This window comes from Lycorma delicatula, chromosome 1 (genome assembly GCF_047948215.1).
Source record: "Lycorma delicatula isolate Av1 chromosome 1, ASM4794821v1, whole genome shotgun sequence".
In the NCBI taxonomy this organism is placed as follows: Eukaryota; Metazoa; Arthropoda; class Insecta; order Hemiptera; family Fulgoridae; genus Lycorma; species Lycorma delicatula.
Genome location: NC_134455.1, coordinates 214,936,696 through 214,961,653, shown reverse-complemented (window position 1 = coordinate 214,961,653; position 24,958 = coordinate 214,936,696). Strand labels below are relative to the sequence as shown.

The following is a 24,958-nucleotide window of genomic DNA, read 5'->3' as shown; positions in this document are numbered from 1 at the left end:
CATACTTATTGCTTTTTTACCTAGTTTCCTTGAAGTTCTACAAATTTTTCCAATGTGGGGAGCTTGTGGATCCCTTCTTCATAAAAAGATTGAAGATGAGCCAATTGCACACTAACTCCTCTACTTTGTTGATATTCTGGAATCTATGCCCTTCCAGTGCCTCCTTCAATGGCCCAAACAAAAAGAAATCACATGATTAATCTAAACTGTGCAAGGGATTTCTATGATTTCTTAGTAAATTTAATCCAGTTTATCCCAATTGCTTGATATGTAATGACTATGTGAGGCTTATATTTGTCATGAAGGAGAATCACATCTCTGATTGACTGATGGCATTTCTTGTTCCTCTAGAGAGATGCGAGATGCAAAGAGCAGATAGCAGTATGCAGCATTTACAATGTGATTTTCATGGAGAAAATCAATGAGCAATATACCTTTTAAATCCCAAAAGATAGTTGCAAGAACTTTTCAAATTAACAGATGTATTTTAGTTTTCACAGGGCAGGACTCCACACTCCAGCATCCGTCGATTTCGACTCAGGAGTGTATTGATGGACCCATCACATGTGATTATTCAATGCAAAAAGTTATTTTCCTCATCATAATCTATTTTCCTCATCGTTATGCCAGATTTCCTGTATGACCCATTTCTGATTTTGGTTCACAAATTTTGAAACCCTCCTCACAATGACTACATGGAACCCCAGGTGCTTTGTGATAATGAATTGGACACTTCAGTATTGATGCCTACTTCCAAAGCAATTTCATCAATTGTAAGTTTCATTAATCATCTTCACTAAAGTCACTGAGTTGATCAAATGTTGTCATCCTTCACACTTGTCCTTGAATGCCTATTGCAACTTTCATTTTCTATATTTTCACACCGTACTTTAAATATAGTGGCCTAGTTGTGGACTTGGGTATATGACATTGTCTTTTCCCCAAACTGTGCATGCAATCTAGTCAAAATTTCAGAGGGTTTGCCCTCATTCATGAGAAACTTATAATTATAAGCTTAATAACAAATTTGTTAATAATGCCCTCATTCATGAGAAAATAATAATATTTTCTGTTATCAACAATGGAATCTCTTGTTTTGATGTGATACAGCTGCAGAGAGATGCAAATGTCAAGGAATTTTTCCTTGGCATTGGCACTGGAGTGTTTCCCCTTTCTATACCTCTACTTTAAGTATCTATCCATGCCATCCCATTCATTTTTATACATAAGCCATGAAGACAAAAGTCTGGTTTATATTTGACCGAACCTATATATATATATTTTTTTTAACTTCTGGCATATCGTATTAAGCTATTTGTGCTGTTGATCCATTATTATTTCAGTTAATTAAGCATTCAGAAAAAAAATTTTCTTCACAAAAGTAAGGTTTTTTTGAGAATTGGTGCTGTTGTTTATATTGTACAGAACATGTATTTGGGGTTGTATTTAATATATTGTCACGTGGTGGTTCCGCGTGGCTCAATCAGGATATGGAGAGGTTGTTGACAATTTAATTTATTGATTTAAAATGTTCAAATTACAACCAGGAAAATTAATAATAATAACAATGGTGATGAATACAGTAATAATAATAAGTGACAATAATAAAACAGTTAATGAACACAAATATTAATATAGTAATTACAACCACAGTAATAGTCAGGATAATAGTAGTAAACTATAATTACATGACATAAGACATAACATAATCAAAACACTAAGTATGACATAAAAACAGACAAAGATATATAGCGTAATCAACAAAATATTACACATCAAATAGAGATAAATGTTATAAGTAAATACAGATTATACACGAGAAAGTTTAAAATAAATAATCATTGGGAATTTATTCCAGGTATATAAACAGAAAACTAGTATTCACACCCATTAACAAAATAAATACTTGTTTTAACTCTTTTTAACCACTAGTTTTACATTAATAAACAATGTTATAAAATTCATGTGCATGCAAATTCATGTGTCCTGTTGTTGTCTATCTGAACAGTTTATGAATGAAGTCTATTGTTTTATTTCTTTCACTTATACACTTATAATTTTACTGTAACTCACCGATAGTACTTTCTTGGTTACTGAATTACTCGTGGCATCACTTTAATTGTATCGAACTGGATACTCTCCTCACTGAACTGACATCTCACACCCTCGTCTTGCAGACTCACACCTATGACTCTCCACACTGGACCATCATACATCTCACTAGACTGGTTCACAGAACTCTCTGCCGAATTCACACAACTCGCAGGTTTTCCTCACAAAACTGTTCTTGCGGGACCAACGTCGTAACACCTCGCATACTGGTTTGTGGATTTCTGCCAAACTCACATGACTCACAGCTTCGCCTCGCTGAACTTGCAGAACTGCCCTTGCGGGATCAACATTGTAACGCCTTGCAGACTAGTTCGCAGAACTCCGTCAAACTTGTTTTTAGCTGGTCTTACTGGGCTGTTTATACTGGTAGTGGCTTTACCTGTAGGATCAGACCCAAGTCGAAGCATGAGAAGAGTCGACCGAGACTTTGTTCCCATGAATTCCAAGCCTGATCTCTTTTCACCACTTTAAGGGGCAGTATAACAAAAGACAATTGTAAAACAGATCTGTTCTTTACAAAAAGGATTCTCCTTTTTGTTCCCTTCTGAATTTATTCCAATTATTACATTTTCTATTACTTTTATAACAATTGATAGGAATCCATTACTCAGGCCTGCTATACCGGTCTTGTTACAATATATTAAAACTTAATATATGCTTTGAGAAATTTTATATAAGTGGTGCATAAAAATTCATTAAATATTTTTTGTTTATTGAATACTGAGAACCAGTTCCATATTAGGCTTAGGTTTGTATACTTCAGATCTAGATAGATAATTTCTTTGAAATAAATGTTAAAATTTTTTTTTTTTAAATGAAATTATTATTTTTAGATTTATTGTTATTAAATTCATAAGAAATTATTAATGGGGAAGTCTTATTGATTTGTAGAATAGGAGGATGCTTTGTAATTATAAATGTAGTATCACAAACATTTATATCATGAAATTTTTCCGTGTATTATTTGTGAAACTATGTTTTAGTTTTATGTAAGTAATACTGTCTTATGTCAAATTCAGTGGGAAGCCTGGAGATTTTCATAGACTATCTTCATCATAGATTGTGTTGATTTATGATGACTTTTAGAAAAGTTTATATTAATAGAAAAATATGAGTCATTTTGCATCTAAGAATTGTTCAAAATTAAGTTGCACTTTGTATGTATGAAAATAATTGCAATGTAAAAAGGTTGCTTTAAACTACTTAGGATGAATACAAAACTGATCCTTGTGTAATTCTTTACTTTTAAAAATGACTACATAGAACATAATCAGCAGGTGATGGACTTAACATTGCTATTTTACATAGTTTTTAAGGTTTCTTTTGTCTTCTGTATTAACATCAATGGATTTGATTTAATTATTTTACAACTCAAGTCATTGAAGTGGTGTTCCTCCCAGCAGCTCTTTCATTAAATTGTATTACTTCTGTTTATCAGGTTTTTCTATTTGGTCTATTTTTTAAACTGTATTAGGTTGTATTTGCAGATAAGTAGAATACTTTATTTAATTTTATAATAATAATTGTTTAATCCTTTAAAAAGAGCTACATAACGCTCAAATAAAGTTTCTGCTATTTTTTTTAAAATGAGGAATGAATATTTTAGAGTACAAAAAAATGTGAGGCTTACCTGGGATTCACAGAAATCTATCTAATAATTCATTGTATTGGCATTTATCACTTTTCCATTACTGTTATAATATTTCTCTTTTTCTACAATACTTTTATAGTCTTAAAGATTTTCTGTATTCTGTAATGTTTTATAAATTACTAGCAGACACGGCAATATTTCACTATTGCTAGATTTGAGTGTATGTATATATATATATATATTAAATGAACACAATTAAGTTTGATAAAACATTTAAAAAATGAACATTAAGGAACTTCACAAAATTTAACCTTTTACTTTTTCTCTTTTTCCCTATTTTCTTTTTCCTTATTACTCTTTTTACTTATTTCCATTTTTCCCATTTTCTCTTTTGTTTTTCCCTATTTACCTTTTCTCTTTACTCACGTGTAAATCGGTCCAGTAATTTTTAGTCTATAGCAGACAGACATATGTCTTTTATATATATATAAAAGAAGAAAAGAAAATTTGTTTGTTTTTTGTTTTGTAAATATTTTGACACCAGCACCACCTAGCAGTTATAGTTTGTGCACAAAATTTTTCTTTACATGTAACTAATATATATTATGATTATGAGCCAGATCGGATCATAAATACAATTTTTCAAAATATCTTGACCCTCAGCGCCACCTAGCGGGGTCCATTTTTTGCACAAAATATTTCTTTTCTCGTAACTAATATATATTCTGAATATGATCCTAATCGGACCATAAATGCAATTTTCTTAAATATCTCAACCCCTAGTGGGTCCAAACTAATTCAGAAACCTTCACGGACATGCACACAACTCGCCCTGATGAATACAGGAACACATATGGGGCAAACATGCAAAAACATTCATTATATATATATATAAAATAAGATATAAGATTAAAGGAAAACTAGTAATAATAATTTTCAATTTGCATATTAAAAAATCTAATCTTAGTTTATATTGTATGCAGTTGAGATATTAATAAGTATTTTATTAAAATGCTTCTTAACATTTCATCAGATGAACATGTTAAGCATTAACATGAGCATTAACTTAACATGAGCATTATGTTCTTATTGACTGTTTGGTAGATTTCATAAGAAAGCTACCTATTGTAATGGATACCATAATTTGACTTCCAGAAAATTTTGACATATTTTCGCGTTTCACATCCTCCAGACCCCATAACCATTGTAAGTTCAAAAGTTTGTGTATACATTTATATATAATCTAGCAAAATCGGACCACGGGGGGTGGAAATGGAGGGAGTTTTTCGAAAAAACAAAATATCTCTATAACTTTTCTTAGTAAAATATTGAATTCATTTAAAGTTACTACTATTCTTTGGATAAGGGCCTAAAGCTTATCTAAGTAAAGATTTTGATATCACTGACCATTGGCCAAAGGGGTGGAAAAAATGGGGTTTCAAAGACAAAAAAAATCATACTTCCCTTAATAGGCACAGTATTGAATCTGTTTAGAGTGGTCGTTAGTCCTCTAAACATTATCTAAAACTTTTGGCTGAAACAATTTTTGATGTGACCAACTGTTACGGCAAGAGATGACCAAAATGTTGCTGGAATTGTAAGAAGGTGGGGGCTTGTCATATGCTAAAAATGTGAAACTTTTTTCCACATGCAACCATTGTTGTATTGAGTAAATTTGAAGTTTTTCTTAACTTTAAGGTGGACATTTTTTTTATTTCCTATTTAGCACTGGTGAAATCTAACCACCTTCCAGCGTGCCAAAAGGGATTTTTTTTTTCTTTTTTTACTTAAGAGTGATCTTACTTTTCTACTTTATAATGATGCATGAATCTTTAATTTTATTTTTTTTTAATACAAAAAAGTTATGCTGTAGAAAACGTTTATAATTGAATTTCATTAAAAAGCATATTCTCTTATTATTTAGATTACATTATGATATGCTTCAGTAAAAAATAGAATAAAAAGTCAGCAGTGGTTTTGATTTATTCCATTAACAGCACACAACAAAAAAGTTGTTTAAATCATTTTTGGATTCTACAAAGGGCACTAGGAAAGTTTTGCAATACGACTATTTTTTATAAGTTTTCCACTACACATTTACAGATTTTATAAGTAATTTCCACTACACATTATACACTTTTCCAACTTCAAAACCAGTCTTCAAAGAAGTGCTATCATGTTTTATCAGAGATCTAGGCGCACTCATCGTTAGAGATTGGATTATATGCACTTGCATATTATTAAGCCCATTCTCACTGGTTATTGTATATCTTCCTTAAAATCTCGTGATGATGCACATTTTCACTATATTTACAATACTTTTTGGTAGGGTACCTTGTTAATAAATTAAATCTTACATTGTAGTCGGCCAAACCTATTAGCTGCATGGCTCTTAAAGCGCACTTAGCAGCTGTGGAATAGTACCTCTGATTGTGTTTACAAAAATAAAAAAATGTTAAATAATTGTTAATTATCAAATTTTTCAATATGTTATTCAACTACTTAGTAATTAATTGTATGCTGATTTTAAAATAAAAAAACTAAAAATTACTATTTTTTTTTATTTAAAGTTGCATATTTTGATACTTTTCATGCATATTTTAAGCATTTTTCATGCATATTTGCATTCATATTTCAAGTTTTTTATGTTGCATGTAATCTGGTCTCTATTCATCATTCCAAGCCCTTAGGAGATCATCATGGTTTGTAAAATGCCTTCTTTTCAGTCTGTTCTTCATCTGAGGGTGAAGTCACTTGGAGCAAGGTCAGGACATTAGGAAGAATTCTGTAACAGTTTTATCCCATTGCTGGCCAAGTACTAAGAGTAAAATTTGCAATGGTGTGCTGAAGCATTATCATGGTGAAGAAACCCTGTGTCCATCCTAGAGTTTGGGTGCAGCTTCTTGAGAGTTTCTACAACTTTAGGCAGGTATTCCTTGTTATACCACCTCCCTTTGAAGTGAACTGTCTTCTGAATTGTGTTCAACACAATTCACAGTTAAAAGTCCTCCCACACTAAAAAATAGGCTTTTTGTCTTTGAACTCCCATACTTGTTCTGAGCCTTTGTCGTACGTCATAATAGTACTTACAAGTTTCGTTATCTGTCACAATACTGTTCATTAGGGTGATTTCCCATTTTTTAATTTTTTCCACATTTCATGGCACCATGAAACAACATACCATCAGATTGTCAGTCAAGTTATGCAGTATCCAAAGGGTACAAAGTTTTCTAACTTGAAGGTGATTTCGCAGAATAGCACGAACTCCTGATACATTAATGCCTAAGGCCACCTCTGTTTGGTGTTAGGTCACATGTCCGTTGGTCTCAATGGTCTCATGCTGTACAATGTGTCTCAGTAACATGTGGAAATAGTTTACCTGAACTTGTAGCGTTCTTAAGGTCCAAATTTCCCCTTTCAAACTCTTGGTACCTCCTAAATATTGTTGTATGATGAAAACAATCCTCTCCAAGCACAGTGAGTTACTTCTTCTAAACACTGATCAATATTTAACCTGTGTACAAAATTTGCTGGTATGTAGTGTTCCTCTTTTCACTAAAAAACAAATGATACTGAGGCAGTGTCAAGTGGCTACAGAGCAGGTTGGCACCTGTCTAAATATATGTTAACTTGTAACCACCTATGATGATCTGTTCTGTTGTATTGCAAAACTTTTCTAGTGCCCTTTTTTCATATCAAAATAACACAGAATTTTCTATGAAAATATGGCAACTTCGCCTTTGCTTTCCTTATCTCTGTCATTTTGTATTTTTTTTTTTAAATTATTTCACTATCACACAGAAATCATCTATTTGAGTCATTTTTTACACCAACTATCTCTGATAAATAAAATATTATGGTATAAATACTTTCACAAATTTCAAAATGGCAGCCCCATTGATTTCTTCAATCTTTTATATCTGGGTAATTGTTTGATTTATCAAAATACATTTTCTTATCTAAAATGTTAAACCTTTCATTGTTAACAAAAAATCGATTCACAAGCAATCTAGTTAGTGTAATAAATTAATAACCTAATTTTTCGCTAGATTTCATTACCAGTAATAAATAAATTATTTAAATAAGTTTAGATTTTTTCATATTTTCAATGCTAAATCATGGCTAATTAAACTTATATAAATAATTTTTAAACATATTTATGCTGTAAAATGGCAACCTTCTTATTTATTCCAGTATAATTAAATAAATACTAATTATTAATAATATTGTTATTCACAATTTTATATTATTATCTACTTTTCACTGGTTGATGATTATTTATTATTATACAAAAAAAAAAAATTATTTTGAACAGAATTTAACTAGATGTAAACAATTACATATACAAGTTAAAATTAATTTTTTTTTTTATGGAGCAGGTGTTTTAACTGGCCTCCATTGGTTGTAGTAGACATTAATTGTTGTGAATTTAACAATTTTCCCACTTTCAAAAATCTCTGGTGTAGCTCTGCTATCATGAATCTTCATTAATTTTCAGCTGAATATCTTCAACACAGAGCATTGGTGTATTGTAAATCATACTTTTTAGTTCCCCTAGGGTAGAAATCTGTTGTGTTTGTATCAGATGATCTTGCAGGCAAGATATCGGTCTTGCATGACCAAGCCACTTCTCATGTAACAGGTCATCTAAGAAGTGATAGAAGACACAGAAGTATTGTGTAGCACAAATTTGCATGAATCATATGTTATTCCTTTCTTCCTTCTTAACCTTTCATGCAGAATTAACAAAAAACTTTTCAACTGAAAAATGCTGATTACAAAAATATTGTACATAGACTAGATGGCATGCTTAACCTCAATTATAGACTGCCATTTCAATATGAGAAGACCCTATAATTTTCAAAAAGCAAAGCTTAATTAAAGAAAATCTAGTTATCATGACAGTTTAATTAATAATCCCATTTTAAAAAATAGAAAGAGAATATGATAATGAAAATAAAAATAAAACAAGTTATTAAAATAAAAATAGTAATTGTTACTAATATTACCTCAATACCAACCTCAACACAACTTTAATAAAAACTTTATTTCAACTGTGTTACCATTAGCTAAATCTAATTAAACTTTTTGATAAGTTTAATATTATCATTAATAACTAAAATGTAATTATTTAAATTTATTAATTTAAATTATTTTGGCTTAGTAATGGAGATGATGTCTGGGTGAAAATTATATCAGTTTCCTGCAATAACTCTGTTTTTCAATTGATTTTCAAAAATAAGTGTTATTTACTTACAATGAAAGGCGTAACATTTTAATAACTAAGCATATTTTGATAAAACTTAACAGTTACAAAGATGTAAAAGAGTACGAAATTGATGTGGCTCTTACTTTTGTGAATGTGTTTAAACTGTAATTTTTTATTAGAGAAAGTTGATAAAAATATGTGAACCAGTTATGATTTCACAAACCAGCTTGAGATAAAAAAAGACAAAACAGAAAGAAAACTAAGGGACCACTATTTGTTTATAGAATATTTTTTGTTCATTTCAATATGTGTAGTCCAAAAATGAATAGCCAAGTACACTTTTTTGTATATTCAGTTATGTAAAAATGTATTAATTATAGGAAAAAAATTAATTCATAGATAAATATACGATTTATTTGTTTTTTTTTTTACTATTATTTGAATTTAAAATTTATAAAGAGAAGTAGAGGTTTCCTATTAATTCATATCTAGTTGCCTAGAAAGCAGCTTTATAATAATTGCTGTGAAAAACATTTGCTATGATTTATGAGCCCTTTTTCTGTTTTAGTGATCAGTTATTGCCCTTTGCAGCAGTCTCATTTTCATTGCAGAAATGAAACATGTCTATTTTAAATAATTTTTCATTCAATCCACTTTTCAGCATGTTAACTGTTTATTTTGGATTTACTAATACAGATATACGTTTTTTTTGTGTTTTATTCCCTACATCAAATCATGATTTGAGTCCACGATTTGATCATGTACTTGTTTTGAATAAAATTTTTTTTGTATGTATAAAAAAATTTTCTAATTATACTTTATTAATTACCAATTACCTAATACGGTTACAGTATTGTACTAGCAAAAATATAAATGAACATAATGTTACAATCAAGAGTTTCAATCTTGAGTTTAAATAGATGAATTAGACATCCATGTGATACATCGGTTATTTATAACAACGGCTACTGTTTTAGGATTTGATGAGTTGCTCTGAAATGCTGACTTTGTTACTTAGTATATTATGGTTTTTTTATAATATTTTATTTGTTTTTAGTTTCATTTTTCTCAGTCTTGAATTTATTTTAACTAAATGTAGGTCCTTCTCTTCAAAAAGATACTTTTTAATATGTTGCTGTCTGTTAAATACTTAAATTAGAAATTCTATGCATGATTTTTGTATGAAGTGAATAAGTGAATGTTAAATCCCAGTTGCTTGAAACTAACTTGGAAATTGGGAATTTGCATGTCGGGTGGTTTCAGGAGAAGCATGTCGGGTTTGACTCAGGTGCAGTGGAGAATGATAGCAATCGACCTAATAGATTGCATCGTCGAGATACACCTCATCATCTTAAGAATAAGCGTATCAACCAAGCCCATCATATGGACAAGGATAAAGTTGCTTCGATCATCGCCAATGTCAGTAATTTTTTCTTAATTTCAATTTCTTCTTTCTGTGAATCGTTTTGCTTTTTGTGCTTAATCCGCCTTCATAGAGATTGCTAGATTCAGATTTTTTTGTTTTTATAAATAGATTTAAAACATTGTTAAGAATTATCTTATTTCATAATTTATAAAAATATACAGAATTTTAAACTAAATATAGATTTAATTTTACCAGAAAGTCTGGTTTTTATGGTTATTATATATTTTACTTATTTACTTTTTATTTTTTAATTTATGTTGTGACCTAATTTATTCATTTATTGAACTAAATGCAAAATTCTTTAAGTGGTTTTTAAGTTAGTGTTGTTTTTTGTTAAGTTGTGCTGAAAATGTTTTTTTGTACCTATTGATTTATTGAAATTCATATATTTCTTTTTTGTTTATTGTTTTGAGTTCATGCTTATTCCTAAAATGCATCAACTTAGTGTTTTTAATTTATTTTAACTCCTTACTCAATTTTATGTTTATGAGTTTATTATACATCAATTTTAAATGTTTAAAAAAGAAAACAAATAGAATATCATCAAGAGCAATTCATGAAGCATATATAAATTTAAAAAAGAAAGTTAGTATGGCCATTAGTCACACTAATGTACATTACAGCATTCATTGCAAGTGCACCACATATTATTGTTTAAATTTAAAATTTAACTGGTAAATAAGATGCTAGTTCATTAATTGTGACTTTAGCCTTTAGCATTTTATTCTTCATACCGTTTAATTTCCTGAAGGCTATTCTGTAAGATGAATATCTTACATTATTTTGAATCTAATAGGAATTCCCATAATAATAATAATTAAATTAAACTAAACCTCAAAGGATTTAAGTTAAAAAAATTATTAACCTTCAAAGTTAAAATTATTATCACAGATAAGCCTTAGCAAGTTTGTGCACCACTATATTTGCAGTATAGAATCATAATTGAATATAAGACATTCCAGTTGTGGGTATTTCTAGTCATAAGGATGCAGTTGTTGGTCTTACTTAAGGACCCACATGGGCTTCATCATATTTTTTTCTATTAAGAATCACTGCTACCTCTGATTTAACTGCTATCCATTAAATTGTGGTAAAAAATTAATGTATATTACTCGATCATTAATTCTTTAACCATTGATCATGCTACCTTGTTGATTTAAATGAACTCATGCTACTGATGTCATACTTGTTACATATACCTGTCGCAAGTAACTTTTAAAATCATCTCGGTCTGTATGATAAGTATTACATTATAAGTGCCCAATGTGATGTAAATATACAGTAGCTTAGCTACTGTTATGTATTTTTAGAATATTCACTTTTGAAATATGGTAAGTATGTTAAAACTCCTGTAATTGATGTAGTTCCGAGTTAAATAATTAGATACTATCATTTAAAATTCTTGTCTGTCTTTATGTTGTCATTATTTTTCTTTCTAGTCTTGAACTTATTTCAGTTTTTAATTAATTTAATGTTTATTTTTTTTCTTTTCTGTTAATAATTTGTAATTAAGTAGTTAGTTTCCTTTGCATGAATTTTAAAATTTTCTTGTTTTTAAATGGTTTAGAATTTTTTTTTTGTTGTATCAATCGTATTTTTTTTTTTTTTTGTTCATTAAACATTATGAAATAACCATAGCTAATTTTGCAATTCAGTACCATTTTATTTGTTTAAATTGTGCCTTGTTTGCCTTTATATTTAATGCATTTTATTAATGCTTGTGTGCCTTGTTCTTTAATATAGAATCAAATTTAGTGATTGTGTGTGTAGTGTATATACCTATGTGCATAGACATATGTGTATGCCCATTCCTTGTGTGTAAGTGTGTTGACAAGGCTTTTGTAAATTTACATCCTGTCTAGTAGATTAACTTGTAACTTTTGATGTGTGTTTGAGTCTGCGTAATTTAAATAAACCGATAATTGTGAATTTATTAGAATTGCTTAGAATAATATGAATAGTGTAATCTGTAATTGTGCACCTAATAATTTTTTTTTAAGTCCAAAAATTAATTTGGGTGAAATTATAGATTTTATTTTTCTATATTACATTATGTATTAGGCTTTGTGTTAAAGCTTTTTGATAGTAATTGAATTTTTTAATTTTAAATGATAATTGGAAAATTGTTTGTTATTTTGAAACAGAATACACAGTCTATACTTTTAATTGAAATTTTAAATTTCATTCTAATTTTTGATTTCAGATGTCAAACTTTTGTCTGTTAATTGTTGGTGACTTAATGTAATATGTATAAATAAAAATTGTACACAAAATAATTACACTGTATTACTTTTTGAATAAATATATTGTCTTATGACAATATATCAGTGTAGTGATGAAATCCCATATAGCAAAATATCTGCTATAGAAAAAAGATTTGTTGAGTTGGTATTAAATGTGATCCATTGATGATTAAGGTTTGCAGTTTTGCTTCCTTGTATTTTTGAATGATTGTTTTTAGGAAATTTTAGTTCAAGAAATTTAAATAACTTCAAGTAAAATTATTAAAAACAAAAGGATTTTATTAATTGTCTAAAAGACTAGTACCAACTAGAAGAAATATCATCAGAACTAAAACCATTTTAGTTTCTACTGCTTTAAAAAAATAAGCTGGGAAATGTATAATGTAATTTTATTATTGTTGACTTTGTTCAGTATGACATTGTTGGCAAAAGATTGTGAGGTATAAGTTGCATGTATATGCATGATTGAATGCAGTAAAACTTGATTGAATGGCGTAAAACGTTTAATATTTAGGATGTTAACTTTAAGCTTATTAAGATTAGAAAGCCATGTAAGATAGTATTTTTTTGACTTGTGAGACAACTCTTTCTAATTAGCAGTTATATCTCTACTTTTTGACTGATTTGATTTGATTTCAACAAAAATTCTGTTTTTACTTAGGTTAGACAGTGTTTGGGAAGTGTATTTTCAAGAGATGGGATTTAAAAGTCCGTCCCTTTTCATAGCATATGCCATCAGATAATTATTTATGGAATTAAATGTCAGTTATTAATGACTCGGGATCTTTTATGAAAATAAGTTTTATTATTTGGGCTTATACAACTTTGTTAAAAAGCCAAACTTTGTCATACTGAACTGGTAAAAACATAAAAATAAAATTTAAGAAAAGATTATAGAAGGATTATCTCTTTATGCACTTAAAGTTTCCATTTTACTTTTTATTATTTATAATATTTTATTTCAACCAATTTTTCCAGCTTGTTGCCAGATCTCTCTCTCTCTGTCTGTATAAGTGTATACACGCATGCATGTGTGTATATACACGTATAGGCAAAGCAATTACTGCCACCAGCTTGCTAGGCCTGTAGCTGCAAATGTAAGTGTAAATATATCAATAAAGAAGTAGTTCCTGAACAAACTCAGTCGATCACTCCTGAGGTGTGTGGTTAATTGAAACCCAAGCACCAAGTAACACCAGTATCCACAGTCTATCATTCAAATCCATATAAAAGCAACTGCCTTTACAAGTACTCGAACCTTAGAATTCTCAACTTCGAAATTCAGCTGATTTTGTGATGATGAGATTAACCACTAGACCAACCTAGCAGGTTTTTAATATTATTATTTACTTATTTTTATTGTAAATCAGCCCCTAGATATGGAGGTTAGCTGCAATTTAGGCTTAGCCAAAGCAGTCTTGGACCGAGGTGGCCATACCTGAGAATGTGATAGGTAATCTGCAGCAAGGTTACTTCCAAGAAAAGTCACATATATCAACGGCCTACATGTGGTAACATGGTGAGTATGTGCTATTATTAAATAAGCACAGCTGAGGGCAAATGGTCAATGGTCTCAAAGGTGAAAGAGGAGAGTATTCCTAACAGCAAAGAGAATGGAAGAACGTAGGATTTGGGTCTCCAAAGTAAATTTACAGCAGGTCCAGATGCTTATGGATGGCAATCCCATCACTGGTCTTACCCTGTGCTAGGCTCATAACCTAGTCAGAAGAATTTATTCTTACTGGCAAACTCTGGAAGAGCCTTGGATTTAGGACAGGAGTTTTGGTTAAAAAAGCTAAAAACAAAATAAATCTTGATTTGGGACATAAAAGACAAAATATAAAATATTGGATAGAGAGTCTGCTGTTATTGATGAAATGAGAATAGCAACATGGAATGTAAGAGGGATTAATACCAAAGAAGAAGAATTAGTGAATGAACTGCGATTGAGACATATAGATATTGCTAATATTACATAAACGAGGAAAAAACCAAAAGGTATTAAGTAAAAGGGTAATTACCTGATGATATATTCAAGTGTGCTAAGAGTAAATGATCTGCAGGGGTGACAGCCAGTTTTGTTTCTACTAAATGGGCCTCAAATGTTGTAGTTTGATAAGTTTTATAAGATAGAGAATCATTAAAATGTAACTATAAATATTAAGAGGAAATGTCACAAGTTTTTGAGTGTACCACAGGATGGAGTAGAGTGAAGTAGAGTATGAAGTTTTATATCAGGTTAGAAAAAGAAATGAAGGGTGTAAATAAGAATGATATGGTGGTGGCTGGTGATTTTTAATGGCAGAGTTGGAAATAGGCTGGTAGGAAATACAGTTTGCACATTTTGAGAAACTGTAGTTAATGATAGTGGATTGTGACTTAACTGGGCTGTGATGAGCGATTGTAAAGTAAATTATATTTTTTTCTAGAAGAAAGACATTTTAATAAATGTACATGGGAAGTGAGAGAATGAATAAATAAAATTTATTTATTCGTTTATTGTTATAATTATTAATTTCTTTAAAAATAAAATAATTATTTTAATTTAGAATTTGTAGTTTTTAAATTTATTAAATCCTTTGTCAGTTTCAGTTTAGTCAAACTTAACATGTAAAAATATTAAGTTAAGCTAGCTTTTGAAATTTTGTTTATAAGATATCATTCATTTACATCTTGTACATAAATATTTTAAGCAGTTTATCTTTGTGAATGGTGTTTAATGATTCTTGGTGAGGTGTATGTATACTCATTCCGGTTAACTTTATTTTTCTTACTTTCTATTGTAAGTTTTAAATAGTACATTTTAAAGTTTGTTACTATTGTCAAGGTTGTGGGGTTTGTATGTGTTAGTTAATGAATTAAAAATGTATGTTTGTATTAAAGTGTAATATGTGCATATGAATTAATGATGGAATAATAATAATCTATAATAGGCAAATTAACTTTATGTTGTTTTTTTAAATTAAGTTTACATTTTTTTAAGAAATACCTATTTATTTACTCAATAAAATTGTAATATGTTAGTTGTTAAAAATTATGAAGTGATAAGATTTATAGTGAAATGTTGCAATTCAGAATAACGTAGGTGTGTTATCATTAATATATAACATAGTGTTGTATCATGTATTGTGTGTTGTTGATTACAGGCTATCAGCAAGAAGAGAGGTGGAGGGGAGGATGATTGTGTGGATAGTGATAGAGGAACTTTCTGCCCCACTCCACCTGATTCAGTACCAGACCAGCCTGATGGTAAGAGATGTTAATTATTGATGAGTTGTTCAATCATTTTTATACATGTATGTGATGCAGTTACCTATTTGTAGCCCTATACCAAGGAGAAGAGACAGATTTTGGCATGATGGTGTGATGAAATTTAAATTTGTGCTTATAAATAAATTATTTTATAAAATTCTTAAAATACTGCTAATTCTAGATTTTAATAAAAATTATTCATGTTCTAGTGTGATTTAACATAATATTTATTAAAAGGTCTCTTTTTTTAAATTTATTCTGTAATGCAGTCAAACATACATTATTTTGTTAAAGGAATTCAACATTAAGTTATTTTTATAATGGAATCCAATATCAATAAAAAATTGTATATTTCTATTTTTTGTTTTGTTTTTATTATGTGGTATTTATTTGTTGTTACTGTTGCATGTGATTTTAATTAATAATTTCATGTAAGCAAGTTTATACCATTAAAAACTTCATCAGTATATATTTTATATTTGTGTGTACTCTGAAAGTGAAAGCTACTATGAAAGTGTATTATTTATTTTTTAATACCATTTTTCTTATTAAAATTAATAATTTTTTGTATACTTTTCATTATTTGAAATAAACGTCATTCTTTTTTTACTTTATAAATTACAATAAAAATAATAAAGTGAATCCATTCATATCTTTACATGATTAATGGCTTTATTTTTGTCATCCAAGGTTTGCTTGTCAGTATTGGTGCTTAAAGCAGGTTGAGAGCCATTGACATCAGTTTTATGCTTTTGTTGTAGGTTTTCCGTATTTTTAAAATCATCAAAGTTTTAGAACTTGTGAGGATGTAATTATTACTAAAAAATATATGAAGATGGGAAATGAAAAATAAATAAAAACTAAATTGAAAAAATGTAAATTCTAATAATTAAGCCTATAACCATTTGCATATCAGCCAGTGTCACAGCTGACTTGAGATGTTAAGGTAGAAGTACAATTAGCACTTAACTTGTAGATAATTTTTACAGACTGATTCATCGAGCTGACTAAAGGTCTTATAAAGGAATTTCTATTTTTGTTTAAATATGCCCCCTTTTTTAGAAAAAAACAATTTGTTGGTTTTTTTTTAATTTAAGACTTTATGTTTATATTCTGATCGAAAAGAAATGATTGTCTGTATGTTAAATTCACTGACAGTCACTACTCAGAAAAGCCAAACCATCGGGTTTTTCATTATAGATTGAGGCACCTTCAATCTATCTTTGTAATTTTAAATAGTTTTTATTATTATTATAAAAATTCATTTTGAAAAAGCCATAAAATATATATACTTAACTGAATTAATAATAAAAGCAGTAATTGAAAACAATTTTAATAAAAGATGATAATTTTAATTTGCTGAATCAGTTTGGTTTCTTTAAGGTTTTATTTTTGTATTTAATTACAGATCTATTTTTTCTCAAAAATTTGTTTACATTAGAAAATTTACTTAGCTTTTGTGTCCAACAAATGTTGTTATTATTGAATTAGAATACTCTTCATGAATTTATATTTTGTTACAGAGCTTGAATCAAATCAAGTGGAGGTACGTGAAGAACAATTACGGATCTGCATTTCAAGAACTCCATCTGGGCTAGGTTTATCTATTGCTGGTGGTCGTGGTTCTACACCCTTTAAAGGCAATGATGAAGGAATATTTATCTCAAAAGTCACTGAAGGAGGCCCTGCTGATCTTGCTGATCTTAAGGTATTTTTTCATGAATTTCATTGCCTATGTTAAAATCTGTTATTATTTATAATTTACATGGAACTAATCTATTTCATTTTTTTTATGTACATGAGTAAATTTTAAAATAAGCTAATGTAAATTATTATAACATTCTTATATCAGTTGTGCCTTAGTCAGGATTTTTATTTAGTTATTCAGTAACAGCTGTCTGGTAGCCAATTAATGTTACAGTTTGTGCTGTTATTTATGGTATGAAAAAAAATGTCAAAGCCTTGATAGAGATTATTCCTAAACCAGTTAGTTGAAAAGATAATATGTTGACCATTTTTAATCATCTAGCTTTTGGTCTGATGGTTGGGTTTTAATTAATCACACAGCTCAGGAATGGTTGACCTGAGACTGTACAAGACTATACTTCATTTACATTCATACATATCATCCTCATTCATCTTCTGAAGTAATTACCTGACGGCGGTTCTGGAGGCTAAACAGAAAAAGAAAGAAGCTTTTCGTTTGAAGGGTGAAAAACTGTAGTAACTAGCGAAAATTTAAAACTTGGTTATTTGTTAATTTTTTCTTTTATTTAATTCATTTATTAATGAGCGCATAGTGGCTGTAAAAGAATTATAATAATAAGAATAGTAATAAAAATGAGGTTCTAATTTTCTCGTTGACGCAGCTTGTAATATACTAAAGGTTGACTGCAATGTGCAATGTAGTGTTTATCTGCAATTGATTATTTTTTTACTTTAATATTGTATGTATAAATTTATTTTTGTTGTGAATCAGAAATATGTAGTTTTTTATCAGAATTATTGCAGTATTATCATACGTTATTTGTGAATGCTTTTAAAGGTGTTTATTTAGATAAAAGTGCCATATTTCAACCTTCCTTTTTTGGATTTTTTAACGTGTAAAATATTAGTAGGACTTCTGAGTCAGAATTAATGAAATTCATACATTTCAGTAATAAATTCAGTTGCTGTTTTACTGGATAATACAGGTAACCTTACTATGAAATAAAATTAAAAAAATAAATTGTTATTTATTGAGTACTATTACAGTTGTTTACAAACACTTTCAGTTATAAAACTAAAATATTTATTTAATAAAAGACTTTATTAGAATATGATTCTGTAACCTGTATGTCGTGTGAACTGATTACACAAGTCTGTGATGATTGTGTTTTTTAGTTTTTGATAATTGATTTTTTAACACAACTCGAAAATAACCTTCACTTTTTTCCATCACATCAGGATTTTCCACAAATCACAAATTTCAAAATTTGTAAAAAGTTGAAAAATTGTGAAAATATGATACCATAAAATACATATAAAACATTTTTTTATAAGTAATTAATATGACATATTCACTTTTTTGGCTTATACTATGAATTCTTATAGCTAAATAGCAGTGGTCTGAATGGAAGGGTGGGGGGGGGGGTTTATGAAACCCTTAATGTTTATTGAAAATTGCCACAAAATAAGCCTGATTTCTATTATAGTGAATTTTTAAATTAATTTATTTTTATTTGCTTAATTAATTTTTATGAGGTGCGTCATGCCTTGGAAACCACTCCCCCTCTTCAACCCACCCATAATGACGAAGTATGTAAAATACTTACAGTTTAATTCCATGTGTTGAAGTTTGTTTGGACAGCTTATACTCTGCTTCGCGCTTTTCCTTCTTGTTCTCCATAGGGTTCATCTCGATGTAGATCCAGAAACAATCTGCTATCATCAGTAGTAGTCCATTTTCCTTGATACCATCTTTCAATTTCTTTCATGTCCTGATGAAATCTTTCACCCTTCTCTTCACTAACGGCATCCAGATTTTCAGGAAAATAGTCCAAATGTGAATTTAGAAAGTGAACCTTCAAGCCCATGGAACAGCCTAAATTTTTGTACTTGCAGCATGTTCTCAATGATTGATTTGAAGTTCAGCTCCTTTTTATTGCCCAGAAACTTTGTTCTACAACTTAAAGGCTCCCCAGGCTTCTTTTTCTGCAACTTCCATTTGTTTCTCAAATTTACCATCTGAGAAGTTTTCTAATGTCAGGACCAGTAAAGACTGTTGACGGTTGATAAGACTGAAAATTTGTCACCAATGTATTTAAAACATTTACCTTCTTCTTTTGGTAAGGCTTTGACAGATTGTTTCATCAAGCCTGTCGTTATATGCAGAGGTGGAAGCAGGACTTTATTCAGATCTATGAGAGCTTTTTGGTGCACATTTTTGGTTCCAGGTTCTAATGAAGCTGTTTTGGGCCAATCTTTTCTTATCCAATTTTTTCTCAGTCTCTGTTATCCCATTCACAAAAAAAACAAGGGAACTCTGTCTATGTATCCTCTTTGCTGTTCTAGGAGCATCAATATTATTTTAAGATCACTGCATGTGATTTAGTTATGATTGTCATATTTAATTTTATCAACAACGAATTCAAAATTATCGCAACCCTCTTTTAAATGGACAGAATTAACGAATATTGACTAATATGTATTCCCATTGTGAAGAAGGACAATTTTGAAACTTCTTTTGGACGAATCTATAAACAGTCTCCAATTGGTACTTTCATACGAAATGTTAAATCGAGTCTATGTATATCAGTGCAGAAGACTAATTCTCCTCCTGAAAAATATGGAAGAAAATCCTTTTCTCTATATCTGAACCAGAAAAATGAGGTTCCAACTGCTAGCTGGTTCTTCTGTTTAAGCCTCAAACCAAGCAGTTCTGAATTTTCTTTGGTCAGATGTAAGTCTTGAACCAAATCGTTTAGTTCAGACTGTAAATAAAGCTTTGGTGCACAGCTATCTCCAGTTTTGTACTTTTTGATATTACCTTCATTTAAATCACTTGTAAAACCATCTGTTTCAGGTAAATTTTCTGGTGGAATTGGCTCTGGTATGTCTGGACTATGAGGAACCAGGCATTAAGGGGATTGCATATTTAGATGGATGATTCTTTTTTTACTCTTGAAATTGAAACATAGTGGGGTACCCAAGTTTTGTATTGATCTCCTATTTTCACTCTGAAATATGTGAGGTACACTTGTCGAGCAAAACTTGTTATATTTCTTTTTTGTTTTTCGACCGTTAACTCACTACAAATGTAACAAAAAGAATCTACAGAATTTTTGCAGCCTCTTGAAGCCATTTTGAAATGGAAGGTTTGCTTTATGGCTTTATGGTGGAAAATATATTTTCCACCGACAAAAACACATTTGATCATGGAGGACGGAAAAACTTGATTTACGCATGCTGATGGTTGAAAGAGCACTGATTGTAGTAGCATGGAGCATGAGTGGCGAAGATAGCTGCCAATTAACATGTTACATCTTGTTAAGTCTTGTCACAACCCATCAGCCAAGCTCTCCTACTGTCTCGTCATCTTCAGATCACTCACCCGTTTAGCTATAAGAATGCGTATTATAAGCCAAGAAAGTAATTACATTATATTAATTTATTATTAAAAAAAAAAACCTTTTGTTATTTTATAGTATCACATTTTCACAATTTTTCAACATTTTACAAATTTGCTAATTGTAAAAAATCCTGACGTTATGGAAAAAAATGAAGGTTATTTACGGATTCCTAATTTGGATGGAAGTACCATACTTTCTACGTTGCTTTTTTGGATTTCATTAGTGTGTAAAATGTTAGTAAGACTTCTGAGTCAGAATTAATGAAATTCATTCATTTCAGTGATAAATCCAGTTACTGTTTTACTGGATGATACAGATAACATGTTTGTTTAGTGTTAAGTAGTTTCCTTAATTTTTTTAAGAGTTATGAATATGCCAATTGTTCACTATTGATAAAAGTCTACTAAAAAAGTCCACTTAATATTTGGGTGTAAAATACGAGGAAATTTATTATCAAAAGTTAAAGAACATTCCATAACCAAATTTTGCAGGCTTGTGTTATTCTTAGTTTTTGGAAGAAAATGTAACTATTAAATACTGAAAGCATGTAGTATAAGTTATAGTGATACTAAAAGTTGTTGTTGAACAGAGTATTAATAGCATGAAAATATCAAGTGATTAATGTGATGGGACTGTATTTATTTTCAGGTTGGAGATAAAGTAATATCAGTTAACGGAAATTCGGTAGTTGGAGTTGATCATTACAGTGCCGTAGATGTTCTTTGCTCTGCTGGTGAAAACTTAGTATTAGTAATTGCTCGAGAAGTTGCAAACCTTGTGCCTATTCATAATAAGGTAAAGTATAAAATTAATTAATTTTCATTTTTTATTGACAACTGAATTTTTCTTATTCATTTAAATTTGTGAATTCAGAACACGCAATTCTTGATTCAGTTTCTACAGTTTGTATGATAGTAGAACATTGTCTCTTACATTAATTATAGATAGCTGTATTTTCTGAGACCATCTTATACATCTGATTTGAAAAATTTTATGAATTGTTTTGGATTTTGATAAAGAAACTTTTTTATGAAGTAGGTTAACACATTGATTGCTTTAGATGTAATGTTAGCCCCTCAATGCCGGGCATATGACTCTGTGATGGATCACATAAACATTCCTAAACTGAACTGACCACATTTACCAGAGGCGAGTCATATTACTTGTAAAATCTCACTTTTTTGTAAGTTGTATAATCCAACAGTGGGTCACGTTACAATGCTTTTCAGGATATGTATTGATAGGAATATGGCCTCAGAGCATGATACGGTTGCCTTAGTTCATTCATATCAATAACTTCATTGAAAATAAATAATTTTTATGATAGGAAAAATTTTTATTGAATTTTTGTTTTATTTCCAAATATATTAGTTAATTATGTATGCTAGATTAGTATTTTGAAAAAAAGCATTTAGTCTTATATCATTGAAAACAAAATCATGTAGGCAGAGTATTATCAAGTATCGAACTAATCTATTTTATTATCTGATGTGACTAATGTTTGTATTTTTGATATTCGTGCAGTTTTTGAATATTGTTTTCTGAAGGTTAATTTACTTGAATACGTTATTTCATTGAATAGTATGGATAAATATATAGGAATGGAATGGAATGCAAAGTTGGCAGGAGTCTATTACTCCCTACTTTATCGCAGAACCTGGACAGAGTCCCTTGCTGCTGGATCATTCTAATCGGGCTTGTTTTTAAAAGGGTTATTTTTTAATCTCGGATCTAATTTTTCAAGTTTTGTCTATTATTATTTTAGTGAATTTAAGACGGATTTAATTGCATTCCAATCCGTTGTTAAACCAGCGTTATCGAACCCATTTCATGGGCCGACCGCGGAAGGCTAGGCTTATAAAGCCTGTCCTCCCGACGTAATTCCCCTTCAGACCGTCCACTGAAGTCCTTTCGGTGCTAACTCTTTAATAGGCTAGCAGGAATACGCCACAACGGGGCACTAGCTATAAGGAGGGAGCAATGCGTCCCCTTTTCCGGAGGAGTCGCAATTGCTGGGATAATTTGTCTTACTGTAAGTTTTTTTTTAAATTTAGACCGCGTTTTTGTTTTATGCGCGACTTACCGTGTTTGACGTCTTCAAACTATATAACTCGCGAAAACTTTTCACTCGCGACCCCGGAAACGCGTCTGACGCACTATTCCGTTTATGGCTCATGCGATATGGAGGCCCCTAAGCCTGGTTTGTCGATTTTCGGCTACCGCACCGCACCATCACGGTGGTTCGTCCAGTACGGCGTGAGGCCGCTTCCTTACAACTGTCGGAGTTGGGTCCTCTCGGCAGATGTCCCGAAGATGACTGTGTTCGGACACAGCCGCTCTCCCGAACAGTCTGCGCGCCTGCGCCACCCCCACCTCGGACACGGATTGAAATCTCGCATCAGATCGGAGAGTGGCGTTCCTGACGAACCACGGAGCTCCAAAGATCGTCCGCAACGCGATGTTTTGGACGGCCTCGATCTTCTTTTGAAGCGAGGAGCTCAACACTGCCCCCCATGCCGGGTAAGCATATGTTAGAATCGGCAGTACGTATAGCCGAAAAATGAGGAGCTTAGTTGCCAGTGGGTACGGGCTGGCACTGTTCAGCACTGGGTATAGCGAGGCTCTGGCGGCCTTAGCCCTCCGGGTCGCATAATTTACATGTTCGCCGAAGGTAAGCCGCCTGTCCAACACCACCCCCAGGTACTTAACTGTTTTCTCAAAAGGGATTTTCTCCCCTGAGATTTCCAGCTCTCTGGTCGGTTTTCGTGTCTTGCATGTGAACATCACGGCCACCGATTTTTCACCGTTGACCCTGATTCTCCACATGTCGAGCCACGGTTCCACTAAGTCCAGCTGCCTTTGGAGCCTCCGGACCGCGTAATCCACATTTGCGGATTCGTAGAAATATGCCGTGTCGTCTGCGTAAAGGGCCGTTTTGACCCCTTCCGACAGCGGCATATCGTTCACGTACAAGGTGTACAAGAACGGGGAAAGTACTGCTCCTTGGGGAACCCCAGCGGCTATTTCTCTGGTAGAGGAAATCGTTTCCCCTACGCGCACGACAAAATGTCGGTCTAGCAGATATGACCGCATCAGTCTGACATAGCGGTACGGGATCGCCGATCGCGCTAGCTTATAAAGCAGCCCGCTATGCCAAACTTTGTCAAAGGCCTTGGCCACATCCAGAAAAACGGCTGCAGTCACCCGTTTCCTGTTCAGGCCTCCGACAAGGTCGTCTATTATTTTTACCAGTTGGAGGGTGGTTGAGTGACCCTCCCTGAACCCAAATTGCTCGGGCCGCACTTCTCCCTCCATGTATCGCCTCAGTTTTTCGAGAAAAATCCTCTCGAACAACTTAGACAATACCGGTAACAGGGAGATTGGCCTATAATTCCGTGGGAAAAGTAAACTTTTCCCCGGTTTGGGTAAACATACGACTTTGGCCGTTTTCCAACAATTCGGGAAATATCCAACGTACAAAATGGACGTGAATATCACCGAAATTGCTGTAATCACGGAGGCCGGTATGTTCCGGAATGCACGGGCGCTGATCCCGTCGACACCCGGGGCCTTGTCGGGGCTTGTGGCCTTAATGGCTGCGGAAACTTCCGCTTCAGTGACTTGGTCAATCTCTAGAGGGGCGTCCTCCACCTGTGAGAAATAATCTACAAGAAAGGATTCCACCTCGGTTGTGTGCTCGTCGTTCGGGGAGGGAGGGGGGTTTGGAGTGAACTGCTCCTCCAAGGTATCGGCGAATACCTCGGCCCTCTCCGCCTCCGAGTATGCAAGAAAACCTCGCTGCCCCACAACCGGATGGCGAGGCTTCTTCCCTTCTCGCAGTCTCCTGTTCAACCTGAACACGGAGGAGATGTCGTCAGAGACCGAGGCGAGGTATTCGTTCCACGAATCCTCTCGATGGCTTGTCAGCAGTTGTTTTACCCTGTCCGTTTGATTATAAAAGGCCCGCTTATCAGCGGGGGACAGGGTGATTCGATATCTCCTCCTCAGTCGTCG

General features: G+C 31.7%; 1 protein-coding gene across 10 annotated transcripts in view; it reads left to right on the top strand.

Annotated features, from left to right (window-relative positions):
• Window positions 1-24,958, top strand: part of LOC142328405 (protein lap4-like) — a 492,228-nt gene that overhangs the window by 280,075 nt on the left and 187,195 nt on the right. For 9 of the 10 annotated variants that reach the window (XM_075372138.1, XM_075372166.1, XM_075372131.1 and 6 more), the window contains 4 exons: window positions 10,176-10,331; window positions 15,728-15,830; window positions 17,357-17,541; window positions 21,593-21,739. In XM_075372138.1, coding sequence (XP_075228253.1) covers window positions 10,176-10,331; window positions 15,728-15,830; window positions 17,357-17,541; window positions 21,593-21,739 — 591 coding nt within the window. The remainder of the gene's footprint in view (window positions 1-10,175; window positions 10,332-15,727; window positions 15,831-17,356; window positions 17,542-21,592; window positions 21,740-24,958) is intronic. The other variant, XM_075372147.1, reaches the window with a different exon arrangement.